Source organism: Rhinolophus ferrumequinum, chromosome 21, assembly GCF_004115265.2.
Source record: "Rhinolophus ferrumequinum isolate MPI-CBG mRhiFer1 chromosome 21, mRhiFer1_v1.p, whole genome shotgun sequence".
In the NCBI taxonomy this organism is placed as follows: domain Eukaryota; kingdom Metazoa; phylum Chordata; class Mammalia; order Chiroptera; family Rhinolophidae; genus Rhinolophus; species Rhinolophus ferrumequinum.
In genome coordinates this window covers 1,249,887-1,274,279 of record NC_046304.1, presented here as the reverse complement: position 1 = coordinate 1,274,279, position 24,393 = coordinate 1,249,887, and the positions used below count along the sequence as shown (strand labels likewise).

Here is a 24,393-nt window from a genome sequence, read left to right as displayed (position 1 = left end):
CTCTCTGATGGCTGTACTACCCCGGGAAGCCCTCCCGATGCAAGCTTGCTTCCGATTTACTGTCTTGGCAAGGCTTCCCCACCGACCCTTCCTATCACAGTGGCTCTTATTCCGTAGAGCAGGGAAACAATTTGTGATTTCTACCAGTTTCTGAGTACATCTATCCAGTTATATAACCAGGAACAGGAAAGTGAGGGGGTAGGTAGGGGGCGGTGATTGAATTCACTGTGAGATGGACTTGGGCCAGACGTGCTTCCGTAAGTCGCCGCTCTTCTCAGAGGGTCTGATGGTGTTTCCAGTCCCCGAGTTTCAGCGTCAGTCATGACTTGAATCCAGCAGTGAAAAACCTAGGCATTCCCTTTGCCCCGTGCACAGTTACCCTGGTAAATAGCTGCAGTTCCTGGTAAATGGATAACTATTTATCAGGTATTCTTGCAGATCCTTCTCCAAGGTCACCTCGCCTTCCTTTACTTCCACGGCCCTGAGGCTGTGACTGAGTTAGATCTAGAAGCCAGGTAAGGGACTGCCATTCCTACTGCAGCAACTGATTTCAGCCTTGTATCCACCAGTTCTTCGTTTTTATTCATTTATTTTTTAATTGTACCAGTCGAGTAACACCTGTGTGGCTTCCATCACTCTTGGTCCTTGGAATATCCTACTTTATTGGCCATCATCATGTATCCTGCCATCATGACAGGCTGAGGGGCCCTACTTGCCACTCCAGCCACTGACATCCTCTTTGCCTCTAAAGGGTAAGGGGTGCCTCCTGGCCTCTGCCACATAATCCCCACCAATTCGAGGGAGTCCAGTTTTCATGGCAGCGCCTCGCACCACCAGCCTCAACTTACAGAGGACAGCTGCCACCAAGCTTCTCAAAATTCCCCCTCATCCTTTTGCATTAGTGAAGTTGGAGGTCCTCTGGGACGGGGTCTCTGGTCTCACCTAATAGATCCATTTTCATACACCCACTACCCTGAGCTCTCTGACCTTTTCCTCAATACAGAGTCAAGGTAGTTCTGGGGTCTCTGTTTAACTTACTGTAGGCCCACCATCAGGAATATCCCAGGAGGGGATGAGAACTAGCTTCAAGGGACTTCCTCATAATATGGATCTCCAGTCACAGGGGAGTGTTTCTATGTCACTAAACCTCTCCCACCCAGTTTCTATTTCCACCCACCCCCAGCTCAATGCCCTCAGGACCTAGTCCCACCTCTATTCTCCAAGCACTTGCTGGTTGGTAATGCTGTGCTGGCCACATTCCCTTAGAGTTTTATCTGGTAACCCTGGTAACCAACCTCTTGGTGGGCTATTCGGGAATTCCAATGGCTTGTTTTTAATTCCAGAAAAGCAACAATGCCTTTGAATGTAATTTCTAATCTTCCCTTTCTCGTGTGTGGGTGTGTATTTAGATTATAAATTCACCTGGTAGGAGCTGTGTTTATATTTCTGTTTTGTACAATGGATGAAGGCGTGACAAGACGCCCTTCAAAGTCCTTCCCAGGTCTTGAGGGATTCGCTGAGCCTCCAGTAGAAGGCTTGTGCTTTGCTCCTTGCACATCTGGGCTTCTCATGAATGCCCATCACGTGTGTTTAAAGTAAACACACGTGTAGTTGTAGCCTGGCCGAGGGAGTAGTTACTTCCCTCTCCTGTGGTGTTTATTTAAGGTAATACTATGTTGCATACAGGTTATTTAGACTTTGATAAAGCCATAATAAAGGGAAGCATGTGAAAGCAAGGGCTTGTTCAATGGAAACACCAGTCGTCAGACTGGGAGGCAACAGGGCCACTGTCAAAACCCAGTGCCCTCCTTACATATTTACCTGCGCCCCACCACCCCCATCAGCACAGAGCCTGCTCCCAGGTTGTTAAGCTAGCAATGACCATAGAGAGCTGTGCACAGCACAGTGGTTTGTATGCATGGGTGTGGAGATAGGTAGGTGTAAGGTCGGAAAACTTTGCCTTTGGCAGAAATAGATGAGAGGGAAACAATAATAAACAATTTTCCTTTTTAAGTTTAAAAAACTGAAATGAAATTTCAGTACAGCTTAAAAAAAATAGGAATCCCAGAGGAAGTGATAATTGCCTTATTTCAATAAAAATGGTCCCCAAAGGTTAGCTGCAATCACGATGAGTCCCGAAATCCTGTGAGACTTCTCAGGGTACTTGGTCCCACAAACAACCCTGACTATTATCACCTTTTTGTAGGATATTGCTGGTTTTTTCTGTTTGGTTTATTTTTTCTTTTTCCGTGCATCCTTTTATTGAAAACAATGTTGTAACTAAATATTAGCTTACATGGAAAGCCATTCAGAGCAAATTGTTAAGAGAATAAAAAGCAGATTACAAAATAATGTGATCCCAAATTTGTTTACAGACACATATATACATTTAAAACGTAAGAGAAGATAGAAAACAAAATGTTAAGCGTGGATATCTCTAGGTGTTTGAGGAAAAGTTTTTATATTTTTATGTGCTTTTCTGCGCTTTCCAAAAATTCCTCCATTAAATATGTATTTTTTGTTAATAGATTTTTAAATAATTAATATTATTTTTATGTTACAAATTATTTTAGGAAATTATCATTAAAGCTGCATCCGAGGGCTAGTAACAGAACGGCCTCTTTTCCCCACCTAATGAGAAGCCTGCGCAACCGCTGAATAATGCCGGCAGAGGCCCAAGCTCTTTCTCTGTGTGTTCTGCCAGTTTTGCATGTTGAGGCCTCAGGATCTTGATAGAGCTCTGCATCTCCAGGTGTCACATCTGCATTGCATCAAGAAAAACGGGGGAGCTAGCAGCCCCAGCCACATTTATTTATCCCTTTTTCGTAGAAGAATGAAAGATTTTCTGGAAGTTCCACTCAACAGGTTTCTGCTGACTATCAACAGCTAGAACTGGGTCACGTGGCCACGTCCAGCCCAGTCACTGTCCAAGGGGAATGAGTTGGTCAAAACTAGTTTATCTCAGTCACATTTCCGCTCCGAGGATTGAGTGGAGGCTGGGAAGGCCATGTGTAGGCAGTGGATGATATTGAGCCCAGAAAAATTTTTTTGCAAGAAACATCCACATTGGACTATAGATTATTGCAATCTGTCTCAACTACCCAGCCTCCCACCCCCACCTTCCACCCTCCGCCACACACACACACACACACACACACACACACACACACACAAGATCTCCAGGAGCAGCAGCCACACCCCACTCAGTAATGGCATAAGGCAGGTAGGTTCCTAGGAAATGACTGCCAAATGACATCTGGGTGCATGAAGGATAGAGGGCTGCGTGTTGCTGGCTAAAGCGCCAAATACGGTTTCAGATGAATGGTGCGTTTTGAAAAGGGAGAGAGCCATTCTGTGCTGAGTGTCCAGCAAAGCTTTGGGGGAGAGAAGGAGTGGCATCTGGAAGGCTGTGCTCCTCTCCTGGTTTTACTAGTTTCTCTCATAGATTTCTTTACAGTAAGAAATAACTTCCTTCACTTATATGCTTTCTCATTTGCATTTGAATTAGAAGCTTAGAGGTAGTGGGCTGACCTACTTTGGATTTCAACTTTAGCTTTTGGAGGACTTTATTTTGTCATCCATGTGCCTTGCAACTTGAGCTGTGCCAGCCCCTAAATCTGTTTCTGCTGCATCCCACCATCTGCGCTGGCCTTCCTTTTCCTTAGACGGATGGGCCGGCATTTGTCTTCTTTTCCCTCTTCCCACTGAGGTGCTTTCCTTGCACGTTTATTTTTTTGAACCCCTTGAGCAGGAGGCAGAGCTGGCAAGCTCACTTCGTGCAGAACAGAGACAGTAAGTAAATGTCTCTGCGGGGGGAAATAAATTATTTCTTGACTAATGTCAGAGCGCTTGTCACTCACGTAAATTTTGTTTCGCCGGTAAGATGAAAAGCTTCCTGAGTCAAGCACCACTCTTTATAGCTCTCAGCTCCCCACAGCTCCTAATAAATACAGAGCCTGGCCCGAGGCAGGGCCTCCGGAAATAGATTATTACCCTAATCTTCTGTCCCACGCGTGGGCAGTGTTACACGATGATGGTGCTGTGAGTCTGGCTGCCCCGACGCCCAACCAGTGGCTGAAATTCAAAAAGTGCAGGAAAAAAGATGGAACATGCTTTCTGTCTGCTCTGATTTCTGATTTTCTTTTCCTGCACTGCTGGCTAAGTTGGAACCATGTGTACATAATGCCAGAAGTGTGTGAACCACAGAGTAAGAAGAAAGAACAGGAAATCACTTGAAAAAATGGACAGGAATCACACCTTCAACTCAGGTGACTGGGGGCACCTGAGTCCCAGGCCCTGTGTCTGACCTGACACGTCCAGCCTCTCACCCCTCGATGCCCAGGAGGAGAGATGTCACCACTGAGAGACACAAGTACAAGACGCTTAACCACTTGCCTGAGATCACAGAGCTGGAACTTGGCACACGGGGGGGTTTGAGCCTCTTCTGCAGATCTGTCCCTTCAGGGACATAATGCAGGCAGTGCTCTCCACAGCCTGAGGTCACCTGGGAGGGCTGTCCTGGCACTGACTGTCCCTGGTTGGCTCCAGGCCTCCTCTCACTGCTTTACAGGTTAACCTTCTACCTTTATTCCTTCTCCACTGATGCACACCATAAGAAAACTCCCCTTTCACCCAGAAAACTCGCTGGCCCCAGCACACAGTCCTGGGGCTGACATGGAGAATATTGCCGTCTCCCGGGAACACTCACTCAAACTTCTGCTGGTTTTCTCACAAGTTCAGCTGCCAAGGACTTTTCGAAAGATGCCCGTGAACTTCACATACAGGAGGCTCCTCGCTTCCCTACAAGAGATGGCTCTTCCCACACTTTCTTCTCTCCCTGCAGTTGTAGCAATCCCTTTTCAGGCAGTTACGTAAGCAGCCTTCCTTGCCAACTGTCCCCAAGGCCACCTGAAAAATCAAGACTTACGCAAAGCAGCAATGACCTGCCAGAGGCACAACTCCCTTGCGTTCTCATCCCCTTCTACTCCGGAGCTGCATTCAAGCCCTCTCCTTACCACCAGCCCTGAATTTTTCCCAAGCAGGAAAAACAGCAACAACGCGCACCTTCTGTGAATTTAAAACTGGTCAAGGTGCTGGGGAGGTAGCGTAGGGATGGACGGAGTTAAATGCGCTGGAAACTGCATTGTCACTGAAAGCCAGCTGTCCTCTGTGTTTCCTGACTTCTTTCTGACGTCAGTGTTACGTACTGATTCCTGTTTCCAGGGCCCCGTTCTTCTACCAACTGATGCAATGACCTTAAGCGGGTCATTCAGCCTCCTGGGGCCTCTGCTTCTCAGCTGCAAAGTGAGGGCATCATAGGAGACAAGCATCAGGACTTACAAGTCTCTCCTGTGGTTTGGCCTAGAGCTCCCCCTTTTCTCCCCTCTGTCCAGTACATCCTGGGATAGTTCTAGGCAGAAAGCTGGTGCCCAAAACCTCTCGTGTGGACAGGCCAGGGTATTCCCTGACAGCTCTTAGGATCACCTAGTTTGTTTGAGCCAAAGAATTGGCAGGAGGGGTGACCGGTTAGCTCAGTTAGAGCGTGGTGCTAATAACACCAAGTTTGCCGGTTCGATCCCCACATGGGCCACCGGGAGCTGCGCCCTCCTTAAAAAAAAGAAACGAAAAAAAGAATTGGCAAGAATTGGCATTTTTCAAAGACATGTTGTAAGGAGACGACGAAGGACAATGGGACAAATGCTGCTGTTCCTCTCAATGTTTCTTCCATTTTTCAGTTTGGAGCACGGTTTTGCAAAATCTGAATGTCTGTGGTTACCGGCTATCTCCTGCCCTCCCAAGAGGTCTGAAAACCAGCCATGGGACCAGAACACAATCACAAGCAGCATATGTCCTATCTCTTTTAGCATTCCAGTTGCATAATCATTTTTGAAGTATAATTTTTCAACTGGAGTTAGTAGTCAAGAATCTAAAGACTTAAAATAAATCCAATAAGGGAAACAAAGTAACTTCTGGAAAAGGGAAGAATAAAGTGAGAAAACTAAAAAGGCCATCATGAGAAGTAAGGACTTTTAGAAAAATAATTTTTTCAAAAAAAAAAAAAAGGATTAACAAAAGATGTTAAGGTTGAAGCTGTGGGGAACAGCTGGTAGACAGGGAAAAAAATCAACTTGTCTAACAAATCATTTGAATGAAAATGACTTAGTAAAGAGATTGGAAAGAATATGATATCAGAACAACAATGAACCATTTTAGACAAAATCTAGTTCCTGGAATGGATTGCCTCTCATTTGTATTGTACCAAAAGCTAGTAGAGGTCTGGCAAAAAAATAAGAAGAAGGAATAAGGCCCATAGGAAAGGATGTAAGGAGAAAATTCTGAATCTGAAATATAGGCCATTGTGTATGCTGAAGTGTCCCAAAATGAGTGCTTCTGAGAAATGAAACCACTAAAAGAAGTGAGTAGAGAAATTGGGCATAATAGAGTATCTTAGAGTAATGAGAGGATGGTCAAAGCGATAAAAAGAAAAAAAAATTAAATCAAATTCAGAGAGAGAAGGCGACCAGCAGAGTGGATCTGAGGAAAAGGTTTTTGTCCTGAGGTGTGAGAAACGAATCGTGGCCTGAGTGAGCCCGTTCCTGCTATAATGTGGCACTACGTTAGGCCTGAACAGTGATGGCTGCCTATATATTTTTTTAGCTCACAAAATCAAAGAATCACGAAGCTTTTTCATCCCACCTAAGGTTCCAGGTAATGAAAGAAAAGGATGAATCATATGTAAGAATATAGCTTTGATGAAAAAGCCCTCGATCATTCAATGACACGATCAGTTTAACAACCCCTACGATGTTTGTCTAATAGAGAAATGACTATTTTTGGACTCCACGTAGCAGAAATGTATCACAAACATATTCATAGGTATTTGTGGTGTAGGTCCACTTAGAGCATCTGAAAGTTCAATTATTGGATGCAGTCTGGGTTTTGTGTTTGTGCTTGTAGTAACGGTTTGCTTCATAAGGAATAATTATGAGGGGTTTTTTGTTGTTGTTGAGAAATTAGAAAAAACAGCAGTAGTTGCCAAAGTTTAAATAGTGCTTACTACGTGGCAGGTATTGTTTGAAGCACTTTTACATTAACTCGTGTAACCCTTACAGCAGCCCTATTAGGTAGGTACCGTTATGATTTCACTTTGCAGATGAGGAAACTGAGGCAAGGAAGGTTAAATGACGTGTCCAAGGTCACACAGTTAGAAAGAGTAGAGCCTGGACTCTAATGTACCAAACTCCCAGGTGCCCATCCCCGTATTTGGCAATTGTTCATATTTTTCCAATTTACTTCCTCTTATAATACATAAATATATTTTAAAAATATAACACTATGCAGAGAGTTGCAGTGCGATCCCCATCCCATGAAGGTGTTTGCGTCTGTCTCAGCCTGTTGATAGTACTGCTTCAGTTAGGAGTGCCCGGGCACTCACCCGGGCCTGTGCCTCGTGGGGCCACCCCCACAGACGTTTCCCCCACCAGAACCAATACTGTGGCTGGACCAGCCCTTGTAGTTCTTTTTAAAAGCAAGGCACACCTCAGCAATAGCCATCAGGTAACTTTGCAAAAAACAAGGTTTATTACAAGTCCTGGAGAGTGCATGGCACTTCCAGGGTCATAGGCAGAGAGAGAGACAAGATCTGGGGTTCTGTCTCTATTGGGGTTGAGGGTGGGGTGCTTAGGGTTTCATGGGCTCACTCTCTTTTTGATGAATTTAAAACATAAGAGCAGGAATTGAGGCACAGGAAGGGAAAGCAAGTGGTCAAACTGCCAGTCAGTCCAGGTTCCCCAGGGCTTTCTGAAAGGTGAACTGAATGGTGGCTCTCTATCTGGTTGTGTAGCTGACAATACGATATTTACTTCAGAGGGAAGTCTTTGAAATGGATCCCACAGCAATTAAAAGCTTAAAGTCACACAATCAATCAACACAGCTAATTGTCAGACACTTCTACTTGAGTGAGGTATACCCTTCAGTTCCTTTCAAAAATATTTTTACTCGTACATCTACATCTTGTATCTTTGGACAATATACAGTGTTATTTTTCATATTTCAAACATTTGCATGAGTAGTACTACATTCTACTTCCTTTGTGAAACTTGCTTTTTTCCTCTCATCATTATGCTGAGTTCTGGCTATGTAGACACATATGGATCTCTCAACTGCAGCATCCAGTCCTGTGGCAGCTGGCCACATTTGGCTAGAAATGTGGCCTTTCGAATTTAGATATGCTGTCAGTGTAAAATGCATGCTGGATTTCTAAGACAGTGCGAAAAACAGTAAAAGGCCTCTAGCAGTGTTTGATATTGATTAAACGTTGAAATGATAGTATTTTGGATATATTGGATTAAATAGAATATATATCAAAATCAATTTCACCTGTTTCTTGTTATTTTTTAATGTAACTACTAGAAAATTGAAAGCGACCTATGTGGCTTGATTTACAGCTTGCATTATCTTTCTGCCGGAGAGCTCTGATCTAGATCCTTCCTCTTAACTGCGTTAGTCTGGGTTTTGTTAATTGGTAAAGAAGCAAGCCCTAAATCTGAATAATAAGAGCTAATATTTACTGTTCACAGATACTTTTCTAAATGATTTATATGTAATAACCCGTTCAGTCCTCCTGGGAAGTTGCGTGGCTGCACGAAGTGAGGTTGTGCAAAGTCATGTAATTTGAAGCAGGCTGAGCTGGGACTGAAGTCAGACAGACTGGCTCTAACGGCCTGACCTTGGAACCGCCAGCTTGACTGGAAAGGCCCTACGAGAAACAGAGTCAATTTGCCTAGGGAAGGACAAGATCCCTTAATTTGGTGATGTCTCTAAGAATACACAGTGCTTACGTATCAAGAGAGCATTTGCCTTTTTCAACTTGTAATGGACCGGTTCTGAACAGACACACATTTGTTGTGGCAATTTTAGCTTTAATGAAACCAGCACAGGTAGTATTTTTTTTGACACTGGCTTGCAATGTTATGAAGCCAGCTTTATTCTTTGCCACTAATTATATTAACTGTTTTTAGGGCAAATTGTCAATGCACCACACTCGTTTATGCTTCCTACATTTTCAATTTGTTTTCTTTAGCCATGTCTATTTATATCTAAAGTGTTTTTTTTTTCTTTTTTTAAAAAGATGTCCTCATTATTCTGCCAATGACAAAATTGGGGCTTGTAATTAAGTTGTAAAACACTGGGAGGGAAAAGATGACGTGTGATTGCCATGGGAATATTAACTGATGAATATTGGATTGCTTTTCGAATTCTGAATACAAATTTCACTGTTAACATTTCGAATCATGAAGTTACAGAACTGGTAGAGACCCAAGGTTTCTTATGTGTTGGGTAAGACCATAGGCTTGGTGTCAGGCAAACTGTGTGACCCTGGGGCCAGTATCTTAACCATTGTAAGCCTTAGTTTTGTCATTGTAAGGTCCTTCACAAAATGGAGATACTAACACCTACCTTTTGAGCTCTTTTGTTGATTAAATGAGATGATTGTGACTCTGTTTTATGTGCCTACCTTCATTGCACGGCAGTTGTGGTCATTACTGTTTTTATTAGTAGCAGTTGTAGAATCACTATCATTATCATTATTAGTATTGCTATAGTATCATCATTATTTCCCCAGATGGCTCCAAGGGTATACAGTCTCTTTAAGCACACCTGCTCCTATCCCAACAGGATTTTCTCCTCCATTCTCCACCAGGGCTCTCGAACTCTTCCCGTAGGTAGAGAGATCCATGATTCACAGGAAGAAAACCCTGCAGCCTTCTCCCTCTGGGGTGCTGTGGGCAGCTCTTGCTGAAGAAAGCTGCGCTGAGGCCCTTCACTCTCTACAGCACACACTCCAACATCCCCACTTCCTTCTGCGGTCTTGCTCCCCTAGGATCTGTCTCCATAAACCCCTCCTGAGGCATCTGCAAATGTTACCATTGATGCTTTCCCTGGGATCAGTCCCTTGCTCTGAAGTGCTACTGCTCATCTTGCCACCTGAATGTGGACTTCCTGACCTCTCTTTAAGGCTCATGGTGGTAGACGGAGGAAGAATGGGGCTGTCCTAGTTCATTACTTCTTCCACTCACTAACTAGGCTTAGGATGGGTGTCCCCATTGCCCAGAAATTATACTTGTTTTGAGGAACATAACCACAAACCCACTTTGAGGGTTACCCACTTTGGCCTAGGATGCTAGAGGGTCCTGAAACCAGACCTTTGGAGATAACCATGGATCTGAAATTAGAAAGCAGTTTAGGGTCTGCCGTGACCCTGAGTTAAAGAATGTATTAGAGGTGAGGAAACTGGGGCCTAGGAGCTTAAGAGACTGGCACACAGGTACGGAGAGTACCTGAGGTTGACTTTGCTCTAGGATATGGTATTTATTCCTGGCACGAATCCCGTTCTGCTTTGTATTAGTGAAGACAGCCTCCTGTCCCCTCCCCCCACATTTAGTACATCATCTATCGTCCAGAAGATGCATATTAAATGCTGAATCATTAGCTTCTCTCTATCCAGCCTTGCAGAGCTCTGAGGGCTGTGCCTCTGCGTGCTAGGGCTCGCACCGGGTCTCGCACTATCAGCTCCATCAGGGTTTGCTGCCTCTCCTCCTGGAGGCTCCTGCGTGGCGTAGGGCTGTAGGTCCTTCACCTCTGGATTTTCAATGTCCTTAGGGCTCAGTGCCTTAACATAACAGGTGCTTGGTAAGTGGTGTCTACTCTGCTCACCGTTCAAGTTGGTTCTTTGGGAGACCTCTGAGGGCTGGGCCATGCCGACCGAGCCTTTTTTATCTAAAGCCTTCCTCCAGTAGCTGCTTTTGGACCCTCTTCGTTAAGTGAATAGGAATAAGATGTTATTTCTGAGGCAAATCCCCTATTTCTGACTACTTAATAATTTGGTTATCTTCACAACCAAATCCCGGCCACCTTAGACCTGCCAATCAACTGTTGCCTAGTAACATCCGGCCCGCCCCCGTGCCTTCCGCCCCAGCGCCCAATTGCGCACGATCACAGGTCCCGCCCCCTGCGGGCGTGCGGAAGTGACGTTGAGGGACCGCGACGCCTTCGGCCGGCAAGTGGATCGGGTCCGGCGGACTGACGGAAGCCGGAGCGCCATGGCCTCTGCCGGGGTGGCCTCCGGGCGACAGGCTGAGGATGCGTTACCGCCGCCGGCCGAGCCGCCGCTGCCCGAGACGAAGCCGCAGCCGCCGCTGCCGGTCGCCGCGCCTCAGCCGCAGCAGTCGGCGGCGCCGAGGCCTCAGTCACCGGCGGGCGTGAAAGAGGAGACCTACTCCTTTTTACCTTTGGTTCACAACATCATCAAATGGTAAGGGCCCGGGAGAGGACCAGCCGCGACGCGCCCTCCCTCTTCCCGTCACGTTTCACAGCTGCAAAGGCCTAGGTGCTCTCGGTACACCCCCGTTTTATAGATGGGGAAACTGAGACCCAGAGGGGGAGGAGGCCTTTCCCAGGACCTCACTGAGTCGTTCCGTGAGTTCAGCACATGCTTGGAGCCCTAGAGCTGCCAGACCTCGTGTGGCTGGCCGGGCGACGTTCTTAACTATGAAGCCAGCTTAGAGACTGAATGCACAGGCGCTGCAGTCAGGCTACTCAAGTTTGCATCCTAGTGAGGTGGCGCAAGGCGAGCTTCTCTGAGCCTCGGGATTTTCCCCCGTGATATAGGGGCAACACTCATTTTAGTTTCCTTCTTCCGACAGATCCAACAGATAGGATCATCTTCCCTGTGTGGCACACTGCCTAGTGCTGTGGGACGCACAGTAAAAGGGCCAACTTTTCGTCCCTACATTGCTTACCAGTTAGAAGGGGAAAAGGGACAAACGGGAATAGCTCACAGTTCAAAAAGGTTGGTGGGTGACAATGGGAAACATTAAAGAAAACAACGACACAGAAGTTGCCCACCAGAATGGATCCTGTAGTAGTGACTTTGTTCTAACATAGTATCAAAATGGGTGATTGGCCGCCTTTTGGCCATTCTTCAGGTTAGCCTGAGTTTTCAAACTGACCCTGTAAAGGAAACTAAAAGCCACAACCAAAAATCTCCTTGATCCCAATGTTTGCCTAAATTATTTTTACTGTTATGTTATTTATATGCACATAATACTCGGTGTAAACCCCTTGGCTTGTAAATTATTCAACCATTAAAAACCCAAACAAAGTAAATTAAAATGATTATTATAGTAATGTTCAGGTGAACATATATGTGCTCTTGGTGTTTTGCTGAAGTGGAATTGCTACACACAACATGCAAGGATTGGCTGTTAGTGACCCAGCCTCTTTTGAGTTCAGCCGGACAAGGTTCACTTGCTGTGGATTGATGACCTGATGCTTCCGCCACTTTTCAAACAACTGCACGCTCTTTGTTCTCACATTAGGCCCTGGTTTCATTTCGCCTCACTGGGTGTGACCATACTGTGTACAGGGAAAGACAGACTCTGTTCTCTTTAGCCTGTGATCATCAAGTAGCACTTCTCTGCAGCAGTAAGAGCGCAGACAGCAGAAATGCAGACTCTGCAATCCCAGGGCAGTGCTAGATTACAAATACATGTTTGAAGAAAAACAAGAAAAACGAAAACAAAATACACACATTCTCGGAGACAGTTCTCGGACACCCCGGGAGTATGTTCTGGAGCCCCAGTAAGACAGTTGGGTTGAGCTGGCCTTGAAGATGGGGCACAAGTATGTGGATGGAAGGAGCCCTGCCTCCGGGCGGTGAGCACACAATGTGATACACAGATGATGTAACACAGAACTGTACATCTGAAACCTATGTCACTTTGCTAACCATTGTCACCCCAATACACTTTAATTAAAAAAAAAAAAAAAGATGGGGCAGGAAGGTACACTAGAGAAAACATGGGCTTAAAGTCAGATAGCCTTGGATTAAAATCTCATGCTGTTGCTTGCTTGCCTGGTAATCTTGGTGAATACTGAACCTTTCTGGGCCTCAATTTTCTTCTCTCTACTGTGAGAATAATAATAATGCACTTCCAACAGTGGGTTCAAATTACAGCTTTGTACTGAACTGACTGAGTGACCTCGGTCAAACAAGTTAGCTCCTCTGAGCCTCTCTTTCTCTTGTAAAGTGGGACTAATAATACTTAAATCATAAGATTGTTGTGAGGTGTACTCAAGAGCAGTCTCTGGTGAAAGATGGTAGGTTGATTACGTCTTGGTCTCTGTTTCCTCTAAAAGGACAGTGAAGAGTTGTTTTGTTTTAAGCACAAAACCAAAAGAACAGGACAGGAACGAATTGCCACAAAGCAGATGGCCAAGGGCTCACCCCCCACCCCACCCCAAGAAGCAGCCTGAAGCAACTGCCTTTGACCATGGCCTGTCTGTCCCCAAATCTCAGGAGTTGGCAGTACCAGGGACCTCTGGATGTAGGGGTGAAGGGAGACTGAGAACAGGAGGATTACTTAAAAGTCTGTTTTTTAAGAGGGAGACCCCCATAGCTCTCTCCCCCAACTCTAAGCAGACAGGTGACTACCATTCTTCCATCTTGGAAGACAATTAAAGGGTTGCTCTTTCCCAAGATGTATTCTTAGGAAAGAATAAGCCAGAGAGTATCTGGTCTGGAGGGACAGCAAGCACATTGCAGGACTGTGAGGGAGGGAACCGGATGGAAAACCCGGCTTAAGAGAAAGTTCTCGCACTGAATACTGAGACCCCACCCTTGCCTTCCCCACCTGGCTTCTAGAGTGGCAGCCGGAGACAATAGAGTCACCTGCTCTTGCGTGTCTGACCAGCCCAAGAGAAAAGTGATTGGGGGCTCCCCAAGAAAGAACCTAGTCAGTTCACATGACTGGATAGCCAAGGTCACTAAGCGTGTGAAGAAAGCCCCTAGTAAGAGAGGACAAAGCAGAGGAGCAGAAGAAGCCACGTGAAGGAAACGGGGTAGTGCGCACAGAGGAGAGAAACTAACCCTGAAAACGGGCGAGGATCCGATTTTAAAGTACGCCTACGTATGTTTGAGTTTACAGGCTAATGAGGGAGACCTTGTGACTCCTGGAGGAGTCATAGGGGTGACGCCAGTGATGAGTCTTAAATCCTGAAAGCAAGGAGGGAGAGACGGAGGGAGGGGGCACCAAAAAATAGCATAACACCTGGAGGTCCCACAAATCCAAGGGAGAGCTGGAGAACCAGGGAAAGCCAGGGTACAGAGGACAGTGTGTCCCCGTTTGGGAGTGAGATTTTTGTCCTGTGAGGGATGCGGAGCTAGGAGGCTTTCGAACCAGGGAGTCTTAGATTCGTGCCCAAGGTGGACGTGGCACCTCGGCCTACAGGCTGGGAAGCCAGTTAGGAAGGACACCGTCCTGGCAGGCCTGGTGAGCGATGAGGATAGGGATGGCTCGGCCACCCAGGCCCTCGGTCTCCCTCCTCTGTAGCTTCCCGGTGGCCCTTTCATTGGCTGTTTACTCCTTGCCCAGGGGATAAATAAGGAACTAAAAGCTGAAGTGAGTTTAGCCTTTCTTGTTCTTGTAAGAATTCAGAGTGCTACATGATTGGGGGTTTTAAACATTTTATTTTTAAAAAGCAACGATTGTAAATTCAGAAACATGTAAAACAAAAAAAGGAGTCCCCCCCCAAGTTCCTCCCCAGTGATAACTGCCTTGTGAATACGTTAAGGACCCTTCCAGGAATTACATATGCGTGTCTTTTCAAAACTTTGTACAAATTGAGATCACACTGTACTTGGCTTTTTTCACTTAATAGTCTGTTTTGGACATCTTTCCATACTCACGTGAAGGTCTTCGTCAGTAAGATGACTGCACCATAAATTATGTAACTAGTCTTCTGTTTACGGACTTGTAGGTGTTCTCTAGTTTGTGCTTTTACTGGCAGTGCTGGGGTAAGCACCCTTGTATTTGAGTAAGTGTGTGATGAGGCAAATCCTCAAGCAGGGAGAGGGCTGGAGCGGACGGTACACGCATTTGTAATTTTGATCGCTGTTGCTAAATTTAAAGTGCTGCATCTTTTTAGCTCTTTGTCCAAAACACGGTCCTGTAGACTGGATTGCTTCAGTTAACCTAGAATGGCCCATAAACCTGTGACCCAAAAAGCATTTTAAAAACAACATGGTAGATGTATTCAGGGAGCACTCATAGATATAAAATGGCAAGGAGCCTCTCCCTCAGCTTCTCCCAACCCCCTCCCTCGCCTCAGAACTGCTTAGTACCCCATTTTATGAATACGCCATTTATTTAAACAGTTCCTTGCTCAAGGACACTCAATTGTTTTTGGCATTTTGTTGTTACAGTCAGTGCTGCAATGAATCTCTTTGTAGGTGACGGCTTAAGAGTCTTGAGAGTCTCTGAAAGGTAAATTTCTAGCAACAGGGTACATGAATTTAAAATTTTGATCACTGTTAGCAAATTCAGAAAGAATGTACTATGTTATGCTTCGCCAGCAGTGTATCTATCTCTCCCACACCTCTTCCATCACCGTTAACTTTTTAATTTTGGCTAATCTGATAGGTCAGAAATGATACATTGTATCGATCTATTTTTTATATCAGGTAAAGCATCTTTTCATATGCAACGTTATGTCATTTGTATTTTTCCCCCATAAACCTCCCATTTTTCTGTTATGTCATTCCTCTTTTTATGAGCTCTTTGTATAGTTAGGAAACTGTGCCTTGTCTGTTAAGTATTTTGTAAATACTTTCCCTGAGTTGTCGCTTTTCTTTTGACTTTGTTCCTGGGTTTTCTTTTTTCGTTCTCTTTTCAGAAGCATATCATTTTATGGAGGCGGATTTGTTAAGATTTTCCTTTATGGCCTCTCCTAGTTAGAAAGGCCTTCCCACTCTAATAATACTGATCCCTTTTTTCTAGGACTTTGAAGGTTTCATTTTTTATTTTAATTCTTTGATGCTTCTGGAATTTATTTTGATGGAAAGAGTAAGGGAGAGGCCCAGCTTCTTCCCCAGGTAATCATATCTTCCCTCTGCTGTTGTTGAATATTTATTATTTTCCCTGTTTGAGCTGCCACCCATCAGACGCTGAACTCCCATGTTTTCAGATCTGCTTCTGGACATTCTATTCATATTTTCCAATACCAAACTGTTTTAATTCTCAAATCTTCATGGTACATGTCTTTCAAGTTTGGTCTCTCTGTCGTCTTTCTTGTAGTATTTAGTTGTCGCATCTTTACCTCTCCCAGCCCGTTTCCTAGCAGCCTGTCCTGAGATGCATGATGCTTTTGGTTAGTGGAACACTTAGGCTTTAATCTGCAGCTTTACTTCCAAGCCTGTTAATACCACTTGTGGTCCAGGTCTTCTAACCTCATTTACGATCTTATAATCACTTCTTAATTGTTCTTTTTGCCTTTATCTCTAATTAACTGCTTAATTTTTCTCTGCTCAAAAATCTGTAGGGCTCCAAGGTTATTTCCAAATTGCTTTTGTCAACTTTTCAGAGGCCTCTGCAGGTCAGCTTCAAATCTCCTGCCTGAACTATGCAATAAAGCCCAGAGTGAGCCCTTCAGGTGTGAGTGCCTTTGGGGGCCGTGGAGTCATCTAGACTTGTGCACACTCCAGCCACCCTGCACGAGTGTCTTCCTGCCCTGTCTTTGCCCAGGGAAATGCCACATATTTTTCAGGGACTTGCTCAGAGGCCACCTCCTCCCCCTGGAGAGCTGCTTCCTGCAGCTTTGGCTGAGGTGCACCCTGCCTGGTGGTAGAGAGAAGCTTCCCAGCCCAAAGCACTTTAGCTTTCCTGGTATCTTCCCCATAGTTAAACGGACAGTTTAAACTACACTTCTATGTTATTTTCAAAGAATGAGGAAAGCGAAAAGAAAAATCTCATTTTTATGCCTATGAGAAATCTTATCGATCCCAACTATTTGACACCTTTCCTGGTACATATAGAAGCCACATTATAGAAGTAGATATATAATAAGGAGGGATGAAAGGAGGCCTGTTGGAGCAGGGAAAGTTAGCATTTTTGTTTCCTTCAAACTGGCCAAATCTAATCGGAGTGTGGAGCTAAGTGTCCCAGCCTAGGAATTCTGAATTGCAGTTGTCATTGCTTCGCCTGATGGTTTTGGCTCACCTAGTAAAAGTATTCTGTCTACATGGGTACGTACATAGTTTTTAATTACATTTTCATTGTTTAATATCTCTTCCTTTGCTGGGTAGGTAGAGGGAGCTATTGTCCTTGACACGGCAGACGTAGTTCAAGTGATGAGCACACTCCTGGGCCCTTTAACCTTTAAGCCGGAGCATATTGCTGGAAACAAATCCGTTTGTTGTTGCGGCAGGTCAACAAGACCTCAGCGCCCTGGCAAGACTCCTTCAGTGGGAACCGGGGTGTTACTGACCTGCTGCTTCCCGGACAAGTATCTGTTTTAATCTGACCAGCCTCCGCGCCAGCTGAGGTCTGTCCTTGAGTCATGGAGGAAGCAGCCCCACAAGAGCCAAGGAACGACCCCACTGCTCCACGGGGCTTCTGCACGTATTTCACTGCAGCCCTCTGTGTTCCTTTTCTTCTCCTTCAGCCACAGCCCAGTGAAAAGGACGAGCACCCAGAGGGGGAACATTTGTAGAATGTTTTCCAAGCCTCTGCTCTCCTCTCCCACTTCATCTCTGTTCACTCAGCATAACCCGCCACGCCCCTGCTGGAACGCAGGCCCCGCAGCACCCCGGGTCTTGGGGGTGGGTGTTGAGCCTGGAAAGGTTGGAGCCCCCTTCACTGTGAACTTGCCTGGCAGGAGTTGTCTGGGAGTGGGCGAACCATCTGAAGTTTTTGAGCTCAGACTTGAGGTTTGGAAAGGTTGGGTGGGCAAAGGGGATTAGAAGGAGGGGGAGGCCTGGGTCTGCGGGAAGTTGGTGACATGGGAGGTGGAGACGGGGTGGGGTTGGCAGGACAGGCTTCTGGATGAGGGCACGCGGGAGCGAGCGCAGCTGTCTAGCCCACGGTAGCCGTGTGCGTGGGGCGCCCTCCATCTGAGGCGGGGCGTGCTGTGGAGGCAGTGAGTTCACTTGGGACATACGCAGCTCTCCAAGGAGGAAATACTCGGTAAGTGTTGGAACAAGGAAGCTGAACTGCCGGGCTGCGGGCTGGCCGGGCGTCTGGCGTCGGAAGAGGTGGGAGTGCAGGACCACACTTGGGTCTATTGCGTAGAGCAGTGGTTTTTTCAAAATTCTTCTAACAGTAGAACTAATTGTTATTCCTCCCTAAAAAGTATGTTTTTTCACGTGTAACTCAGCGAGCAGATACAAGCAAGGGTCTGAGAGAGATTCAAAGCCCCTCTCCCAAAGGCTCTTCAGGGGCTGTCAGAACTGGAGCAGGGAAGTACAGCTGGCCGCTGGGTAAGGGACGGCTGATGTGAACGGCTTGGGGACAAGTGTCCACCATCACAGGGAGGGCATTTGGCAATCTTCCAGAATTGTAATATACATAACCTTTGACCCACAAATCCTTCTGAGAATTTATCTTAACCAAAATATTTGCACAAGTACATATAGATACATGAGTACGTATAAAATGTTCATTGCCACTCTGAGAAATTGCAAACATCCAGATACCCATCAACAGCCAAACAATTTCGCTGTATAACGTGTATGTGTTAACATGGAAAGGCATCCAAGATGCATTGTTCAGGGAAAAAAGCAAGAATCAGAATCATGTGTGTAGTATGGTCATGTTTCTGTCAAAACAAATAAAATTACGTGTATTTGCATGTTGCTGTATATTGGAAGCAATCGGAAACAACCTATACCACTTGTTAGCAGAGGTTATCTCTGGGACATGGCATTAGAGGGACTTTCCTTTTCTAAGCCTTGGGGGTCTGTCGTTTGAATTTTGTCCCTCAAGCACCTATTACTATCGTGATAATAACAACTGCACCATTTTAGAAAGATGCCAGGCGCTGAAGTTAGCGTGGGAGAAGAGGGGGAGAAGGGCTGGCCCCCGATGGGTCAGCTAGGAGAGCGGGCGCGTGCGGCTGAGGGGGATGGGAGTTTAGGGGAGGACGAAACGGGAACCAGTCAGATGCCACCAAGAGGCCCGGAGAAGTGACGCTCAGGTTTGGGAGGATGTTGGCTTCAGTGATCTGGTGGGTTCTTTGTGCTTCTAAGGTACCAGTGGACGTACTTTTGCTCAGTTGTTGCCAATTTGCATTTTCAAGTCCCAAAGCACCTATATATTAGGTTTGTGCAAAAGTCATTGTGGTTTTTGCAATTATTTTTAACCTTTTAAACCGCAATTACTTCTGCACCAACCTAATACACTAAAAACTAAAGCTACGCTGTACTTATTAGCACCTGTACTAAGCATCCTTTCTAGATTCACCTACCTAAGCCTGTGATGTTTGCCCCTAAGTCTTGGCGACACACATACAGAATGTCTGTGTCCACTGCTGGGATGGTGCTGAGTATCACCCAGGATGTGCACCAAGGACCGTCAGCAAGCGGCCTGTCAGTCAAGCCATCGCAGTCATATTTTTGTCTGCTTTATAAAAGCGGCAGTAGGTGGGACCAAAGTGCCCTAACCTGTCCCTGGCTTGTATGATTTTCATGCTTCTTGACCTGGCCTAATCTCCTCTTTTCATTTCTGAAGTTGGGTGGTGACTGACGTTGTGCACAAAGGCAGGCCCATTTGGAGCTTTCTGCTTTTACTCAGCATTTCGACCCGTCTCTTTTCTTTGGGCTTGAGCAGATTCCCGCTTGGCTGGAGCCAGTTTCTGAATAGAGTGTTTTCCTCGTCGCAGGAGTTCCACAACTAGGGCAGGCTGAGAAGCTCGCAGAGCGGGCCTTGCTGGGGGCTGCGTGACCCCCTTTCAGCTCAGCTCCCCTCCCCTCCAGGCGGGCTTTTCATAGGACTCCTTCTTTGTTATCTGAAGACTGTCTCCTTAACTGAAAGTTCACCTGGTAAAGAATGCGCAATCCTTGAAGTTTGGGGGTTTTCAGAAATGAGCATCTTAAATATGGCCCACATTTTACTTTCAGAATTAAAAATTCTTTGGGCCAGTTTATGTTTGCTTCCATTACTGGATTATCATAACTTCCAAGGTTTTGTTTTATGTATTTTTGTTTGTTTATTTCTACTGCGTCCTTCCAGACTGGTTATGTGAATCAGTCTTCTTAAAACTATTTTAATTTCAAAATTTCCTTGGGACATTAATCCGTAACAATGTGTTAACATACATGCCATCCAAATATAACGATTGCAGAAGTCCACATGGTTTCTGTCCAGAGTTGTGGATCTGAGCCAAGACCTAAAAGAATTAAAAGATGTTTCCTATTTGTTTCATTCTAGAAAGCAGGAAAACCAATGACTCCTCCCCAGAAACTGAAATAAGGTACCCCATTAATTGTGAACATATCTAAATTAAGGGCATCAAATGACAACGAGTCATGTTTGGCCATTCATTCCGCAGAATAAATGATTGATTCTCCGTATCTTGCTCGGAGGTAGAGCTTCTGATAAATAGTGAGCAGGCCCTGGTAGTCATCTCATTTGCCAGGTATGAGCTATAACACACGGATCGTCGGGAGAGATGGGTATTGTCTGGAGAAGCAGAGAAATGATGAATAATATGAATTAGCACCATCTGGGTTGAAATTTCCGTCAGGGATGAACATTTATTAAAAGCAAAACAAATGATCATTGACAGCTTTCCCGTCGTACACCTCAGTGGATGACTTTTAGAACTGCCCACTGAATTGGCTTTTAGTTTTTTGTTTCAGCTGCTTGTTTTCAAAAGCTCAGCCAGTTACTAACTTTTCAAAAATGTATAGGAGCAACTGGCGGTCTGTTTCTTTGCTCTCAGGTGAAGGTTTTTGTTTTTGTTCTTTTCATTTTAGCTGTGACAAGGGAGCATGGCTCTCTGGGCAGCTAACAATAGCTGTGAGGTGAAGGGAATGATCCTGCCTGTAAAATAGGCTGGACCTGAAGGCACGGAGTTTCTGTGATTGGGAGGCAAGAGCTGTACCTGCTGGAAAATGTCTAATAGTTTGTAACCAATTTAAATTTTATGAATAGCTCTGTGGACATTAGTCTTTATAGGAACAGACTCAAGCATTACAATGTCAACTAAAATTAGTTCTTGTTATGTGATAGTCTCCTGATTAGGCCTGGAAATGGCTCATATTAAAAGAAATGTATTTCAGCAGGTTTTACTTGCCATTTGTCACCTGATATTGATAATGGTTTGTTCATTCCACAGACATTTATGAACTTATTTGCCAAGCATTCGTTCTTTCAACAAATGTTACCTGAGTGCCCACAGTGCCCAGGATACAGCACACAGGGTCCCTGCCTCTGAACAAATAGACTTGAAGCATCTCGTTTGAGAGTGTGCTATGCGAAGGGCTGCACGGGCCCTGAGAGGCGCTGGGGCGCCTTTTCCGAGCCGCTTCACATGCCTGCCCCCAGGCTGCCTGAAAAAGAGCCGGTCCCGTCCTCTGGGGACCGCAGCCTAGTAAGGGGACAGACAGAAAACAAGGCGTTTTGAGAGAGAATGTAGGAAGACAGCAGGTTCTGTGCGGCACGGAGGGCTGCAGCCGGGGGCGTTTGTGTCTGAGCTGTGAATGCTAACGGCTGCCCTCTGCCCCTGCAGCATGGACAGGGACAGCCCGGACACCCACCAGGACCTGAACGCCCTCAAGGCCAAGTTCCAGGAGATGCGAAAGGTCATCAGCACCATGCCTGGCATCCACCTGAGCCCAGAGCAGCAGCAGCAACAGCTGCACAGCCTCCGCGAGCAAGTCAGGACCAAGAATGAACTTCTGCAAAAGTACAAGAGCCTCTGCATGTTCGAGATCCCCAAGGAGTAGATGAGGCCGCTTCCAGGAAGGCCCGAGAAAGCAGGGGAAGAGCAGACGACCTCGCTGCCCTTGGAGAGGGCTTCTTTCCCAGCCCAGCTCTGAACTTCGCAGCTGAGTAGGAGGGGCTACGGTACTGCTCCCTTAGCTGAACTTGGCCTTGGCTGTGGGAGGAGCCAGCCCCGGAGCTTGGCCTTGGTGGGGCTTCCTGTATATATCCTACGTCTAGGCATGATAACGGGAGTGCCTGCGGTGGGAGGAGGCGTGTTTCTGGGGGCTGCAGAGGGTTGGAGGACGCTGGCTCTGTCTCTGGGGAGGGGCCACCTGCTGCGGGGCTGCGCTCCTCTGGGATCTGAGCAGCTCAGTAGGAAGGAGGCATCTCCCGTGCTTCCTGCCTCCCCTCTCCTCCCGTCGCCGGACGTGCAATATGTACCAGCTGCATATTGTTCTGTTACAGCAGAATCATGAAGCATTTGCATAGAATTCACTGGACAGATCAGCCCTGTAGCCACATGGCACGGGTTTAAGATGGTCAGGGAAGGCTGTGAGAGTGAGCGTTGTTCCGACAGCCTACAGGGGGGCCCTCGCCCCTGAAACAGGTTGTTTGCTTTCGTGTTTGAGCCCGTGACTGTGCCAGCCCCGGGGCCGGCGGGCAGGGCCCTGTGCCCGGGGTCTCCAACACCCACACGTGCTCGTTACTTTCAGCTCTTGCTCCCTTTGTCTCCTGTCACCTTCAGGCGGCTCAGTCTGCCATTTAATGCCTGAGAAGGCCCAGACCACCGCAGACCCCACAGTGCTTCCCGCGGGGCTGGAGGACACATGGTTTCTGCGCAGGCGCAGACAAGCATCCAGGTGCGCAGACCTGGCCTCTTCCGGCGTTTCAGGGTCCCATGGTCCTGGTTTAAGAAACGTTTCCCCCTCTGGCCTGCTCGTAGAGTCAACCACGAACATACCGCGCTGCAGATAGGGGTTCATGTGCCCTTTGCGCTCAGAGACGGGCAGTTCTGGGCGACGGTTCTGGTCATACGAGGCCAGGTGGGACCGAATAGCTCTGATTCAGTTCTGAGGTGCCACGAGCTAGACCCAGACGTGAAGAGTCAAGTCCTGGTTCATAAAATGTGTACAAACGCCCCTCGTTTTCTGCAGGTGGGACATCTTATTTGTGCGCCCTTGCCTTCCCTCTGAAGGTTAAGGTGAGAAAAGTAAGCGAGTGTCGTTTAGACCTAGAAATGAGTCCATAACCTGTGCTGACCAGTTCAGGGCCCTGACAGAGGCTCGCCGACTGACCTTGTTGGCAGGTATTGGTTGGAGACGATTTTAGCAGGGGTTCGGTTCATGTCAACCCGCAGCCACCTGTCGGAAGATGGCAGGCTTATTGGGAACTCAGGGAGGAGGTATGAAGGGAGATGGCAGATTTCAGTGACTTTGGACAGAAGAGCAGGCGCTGAACTGAAGTGGGTAGTCACCTCTTAGACTCCTACCTTGGGACTGTTATTTAACTGAATCAGTTATTTTCTTGACATCTCGGCATAGTGTGTGGGCCGGTTTTAAGGCTCTGACCAAATACCATGAAACATGAAGCCACAGAAATGCAAGACCCCCCGGGGGGACCTTTCTGCGAGGCTGAAATGGACACCGGCTCCTCACGGGCAGGGAGAGGTGGAACCTTTCTTTGCTGTGTTTGTCAATGTTATGGCTTTTGATGGTTTTCAAGAGTATAATTAAAAGAACTTGTGCTCTGCTCTGGGGACATCTTGGTTTTTGTACTGAGAAATTCATAGTAGGATGTCTCTTTTGGGTATTGGATCGTTGGGAGGAAAATGTTCGCTTTGCTTAGAGCAGACAGAACAATTGTGAGAGCTTCCCCTCTGCACCCCCACACATAGCTAAACAACGTGAAAGCAGAGTAAGTCCTCTCGGGAACGGGCATCTGTCCCCAAGGGCTCAGTTGGCCTAGTGGGTCATCCTGCCCAGTGTGATTGGCCCCGAGGACTGTCCCTCATTACAGAAGTGGCTTTAGTCCTCATGGGGAGCAACTCTCACCAGAGCAAGGGGACAAGGCAGAATGCCCCTCACAAGGCTGAGAAGCTTCTTGAAGCCACCAGTTATTTGGATTATTGGGTGGCAGGCACTTGTGCTAAGTGCTTTTTAAACATCACACTTAACCCTCACAGAAACCTCGTGGAGAGTGTTCTCTGTTTCCCGAGTGAAGAATTGGAGGCTTGGCAGGTGTCACTCGCCCCGGGCTTGCACAGTTAAGAGTGACAGAGAGCTGCATCCTGAGTCGGGAGCCAGTGCCGTCACCTGCTGAGAAAAGGAGACTGCAAGCAGAGAAGGGTGCTGTACCCCAAACCACGACAGCAGATGCTTCCTGGAGCTGGAGGGACACTGGAGGCTGGGTGATCTTGACTGTTTCCAGACAGCCATGTGGGAGACCCTGCAGAGGAGCCAGGCACCGGGGTCTGGCCCCAGCCTGACACCAGGTCACTCGCTCAATGCTCTCTTCCCTTACTTGTGAAAGCAGGGCCGAGTGACACCTAAAACCCTCTGAGTTTCAGGTTTGATGGCCTTTTGTCACCCTGGGCCAGTACCATACAAGACAGAATGGCTGGGGCACCGTC

The 24,393-nt window shown here is 46.7% G+C and overlaps 1 protein-coding gene across 1 annotated transcript; it reads left to right on the top strand.

The window, feature by feature from the left end:
• Positions 1–11,029: 11,029 nt before the first annotated feature.
• On the top strand, positions 11,030–23,522 carry MED9 (mediator complex subunit 9). Its single transcript, XM_033091156.1, has 2 exons — positions 11,030–11,314; positions 21,568–23,522. Exons 1-2 carry the CDS (start codon positions 11,103–11,105, stop codon positions 21,782–21,784), a joined length of 429 nt encoding a protein of 142 aa, XP_032947047.1. The 5' UTR covers positions 11,030–11,102; the 3' UTR covers positions 21,785–23,522.
• The last annotated feature ends 871 nt before the right edge of the window (positions 23,523–24,393 follow it).

What these genes read in the sequence shown, in the direction of transcription:
- MED9 (XM_033091156.1), top strand. Translation starts at nt 11,103, where the DNA reads ATGGCCTCTGCCGGGGTGGCCTCCGGGCGACAGGCTGAGGATGCGTTA. An exon ending in GTTCACAACATCATCAAATG is followed by an intron (nt 11,315 to 21,567) that starts GTAAGGGCCCGG and finishes CTGCCCCTGCAG; the next exon opens with CATGGACAGGGACAGCCCGG.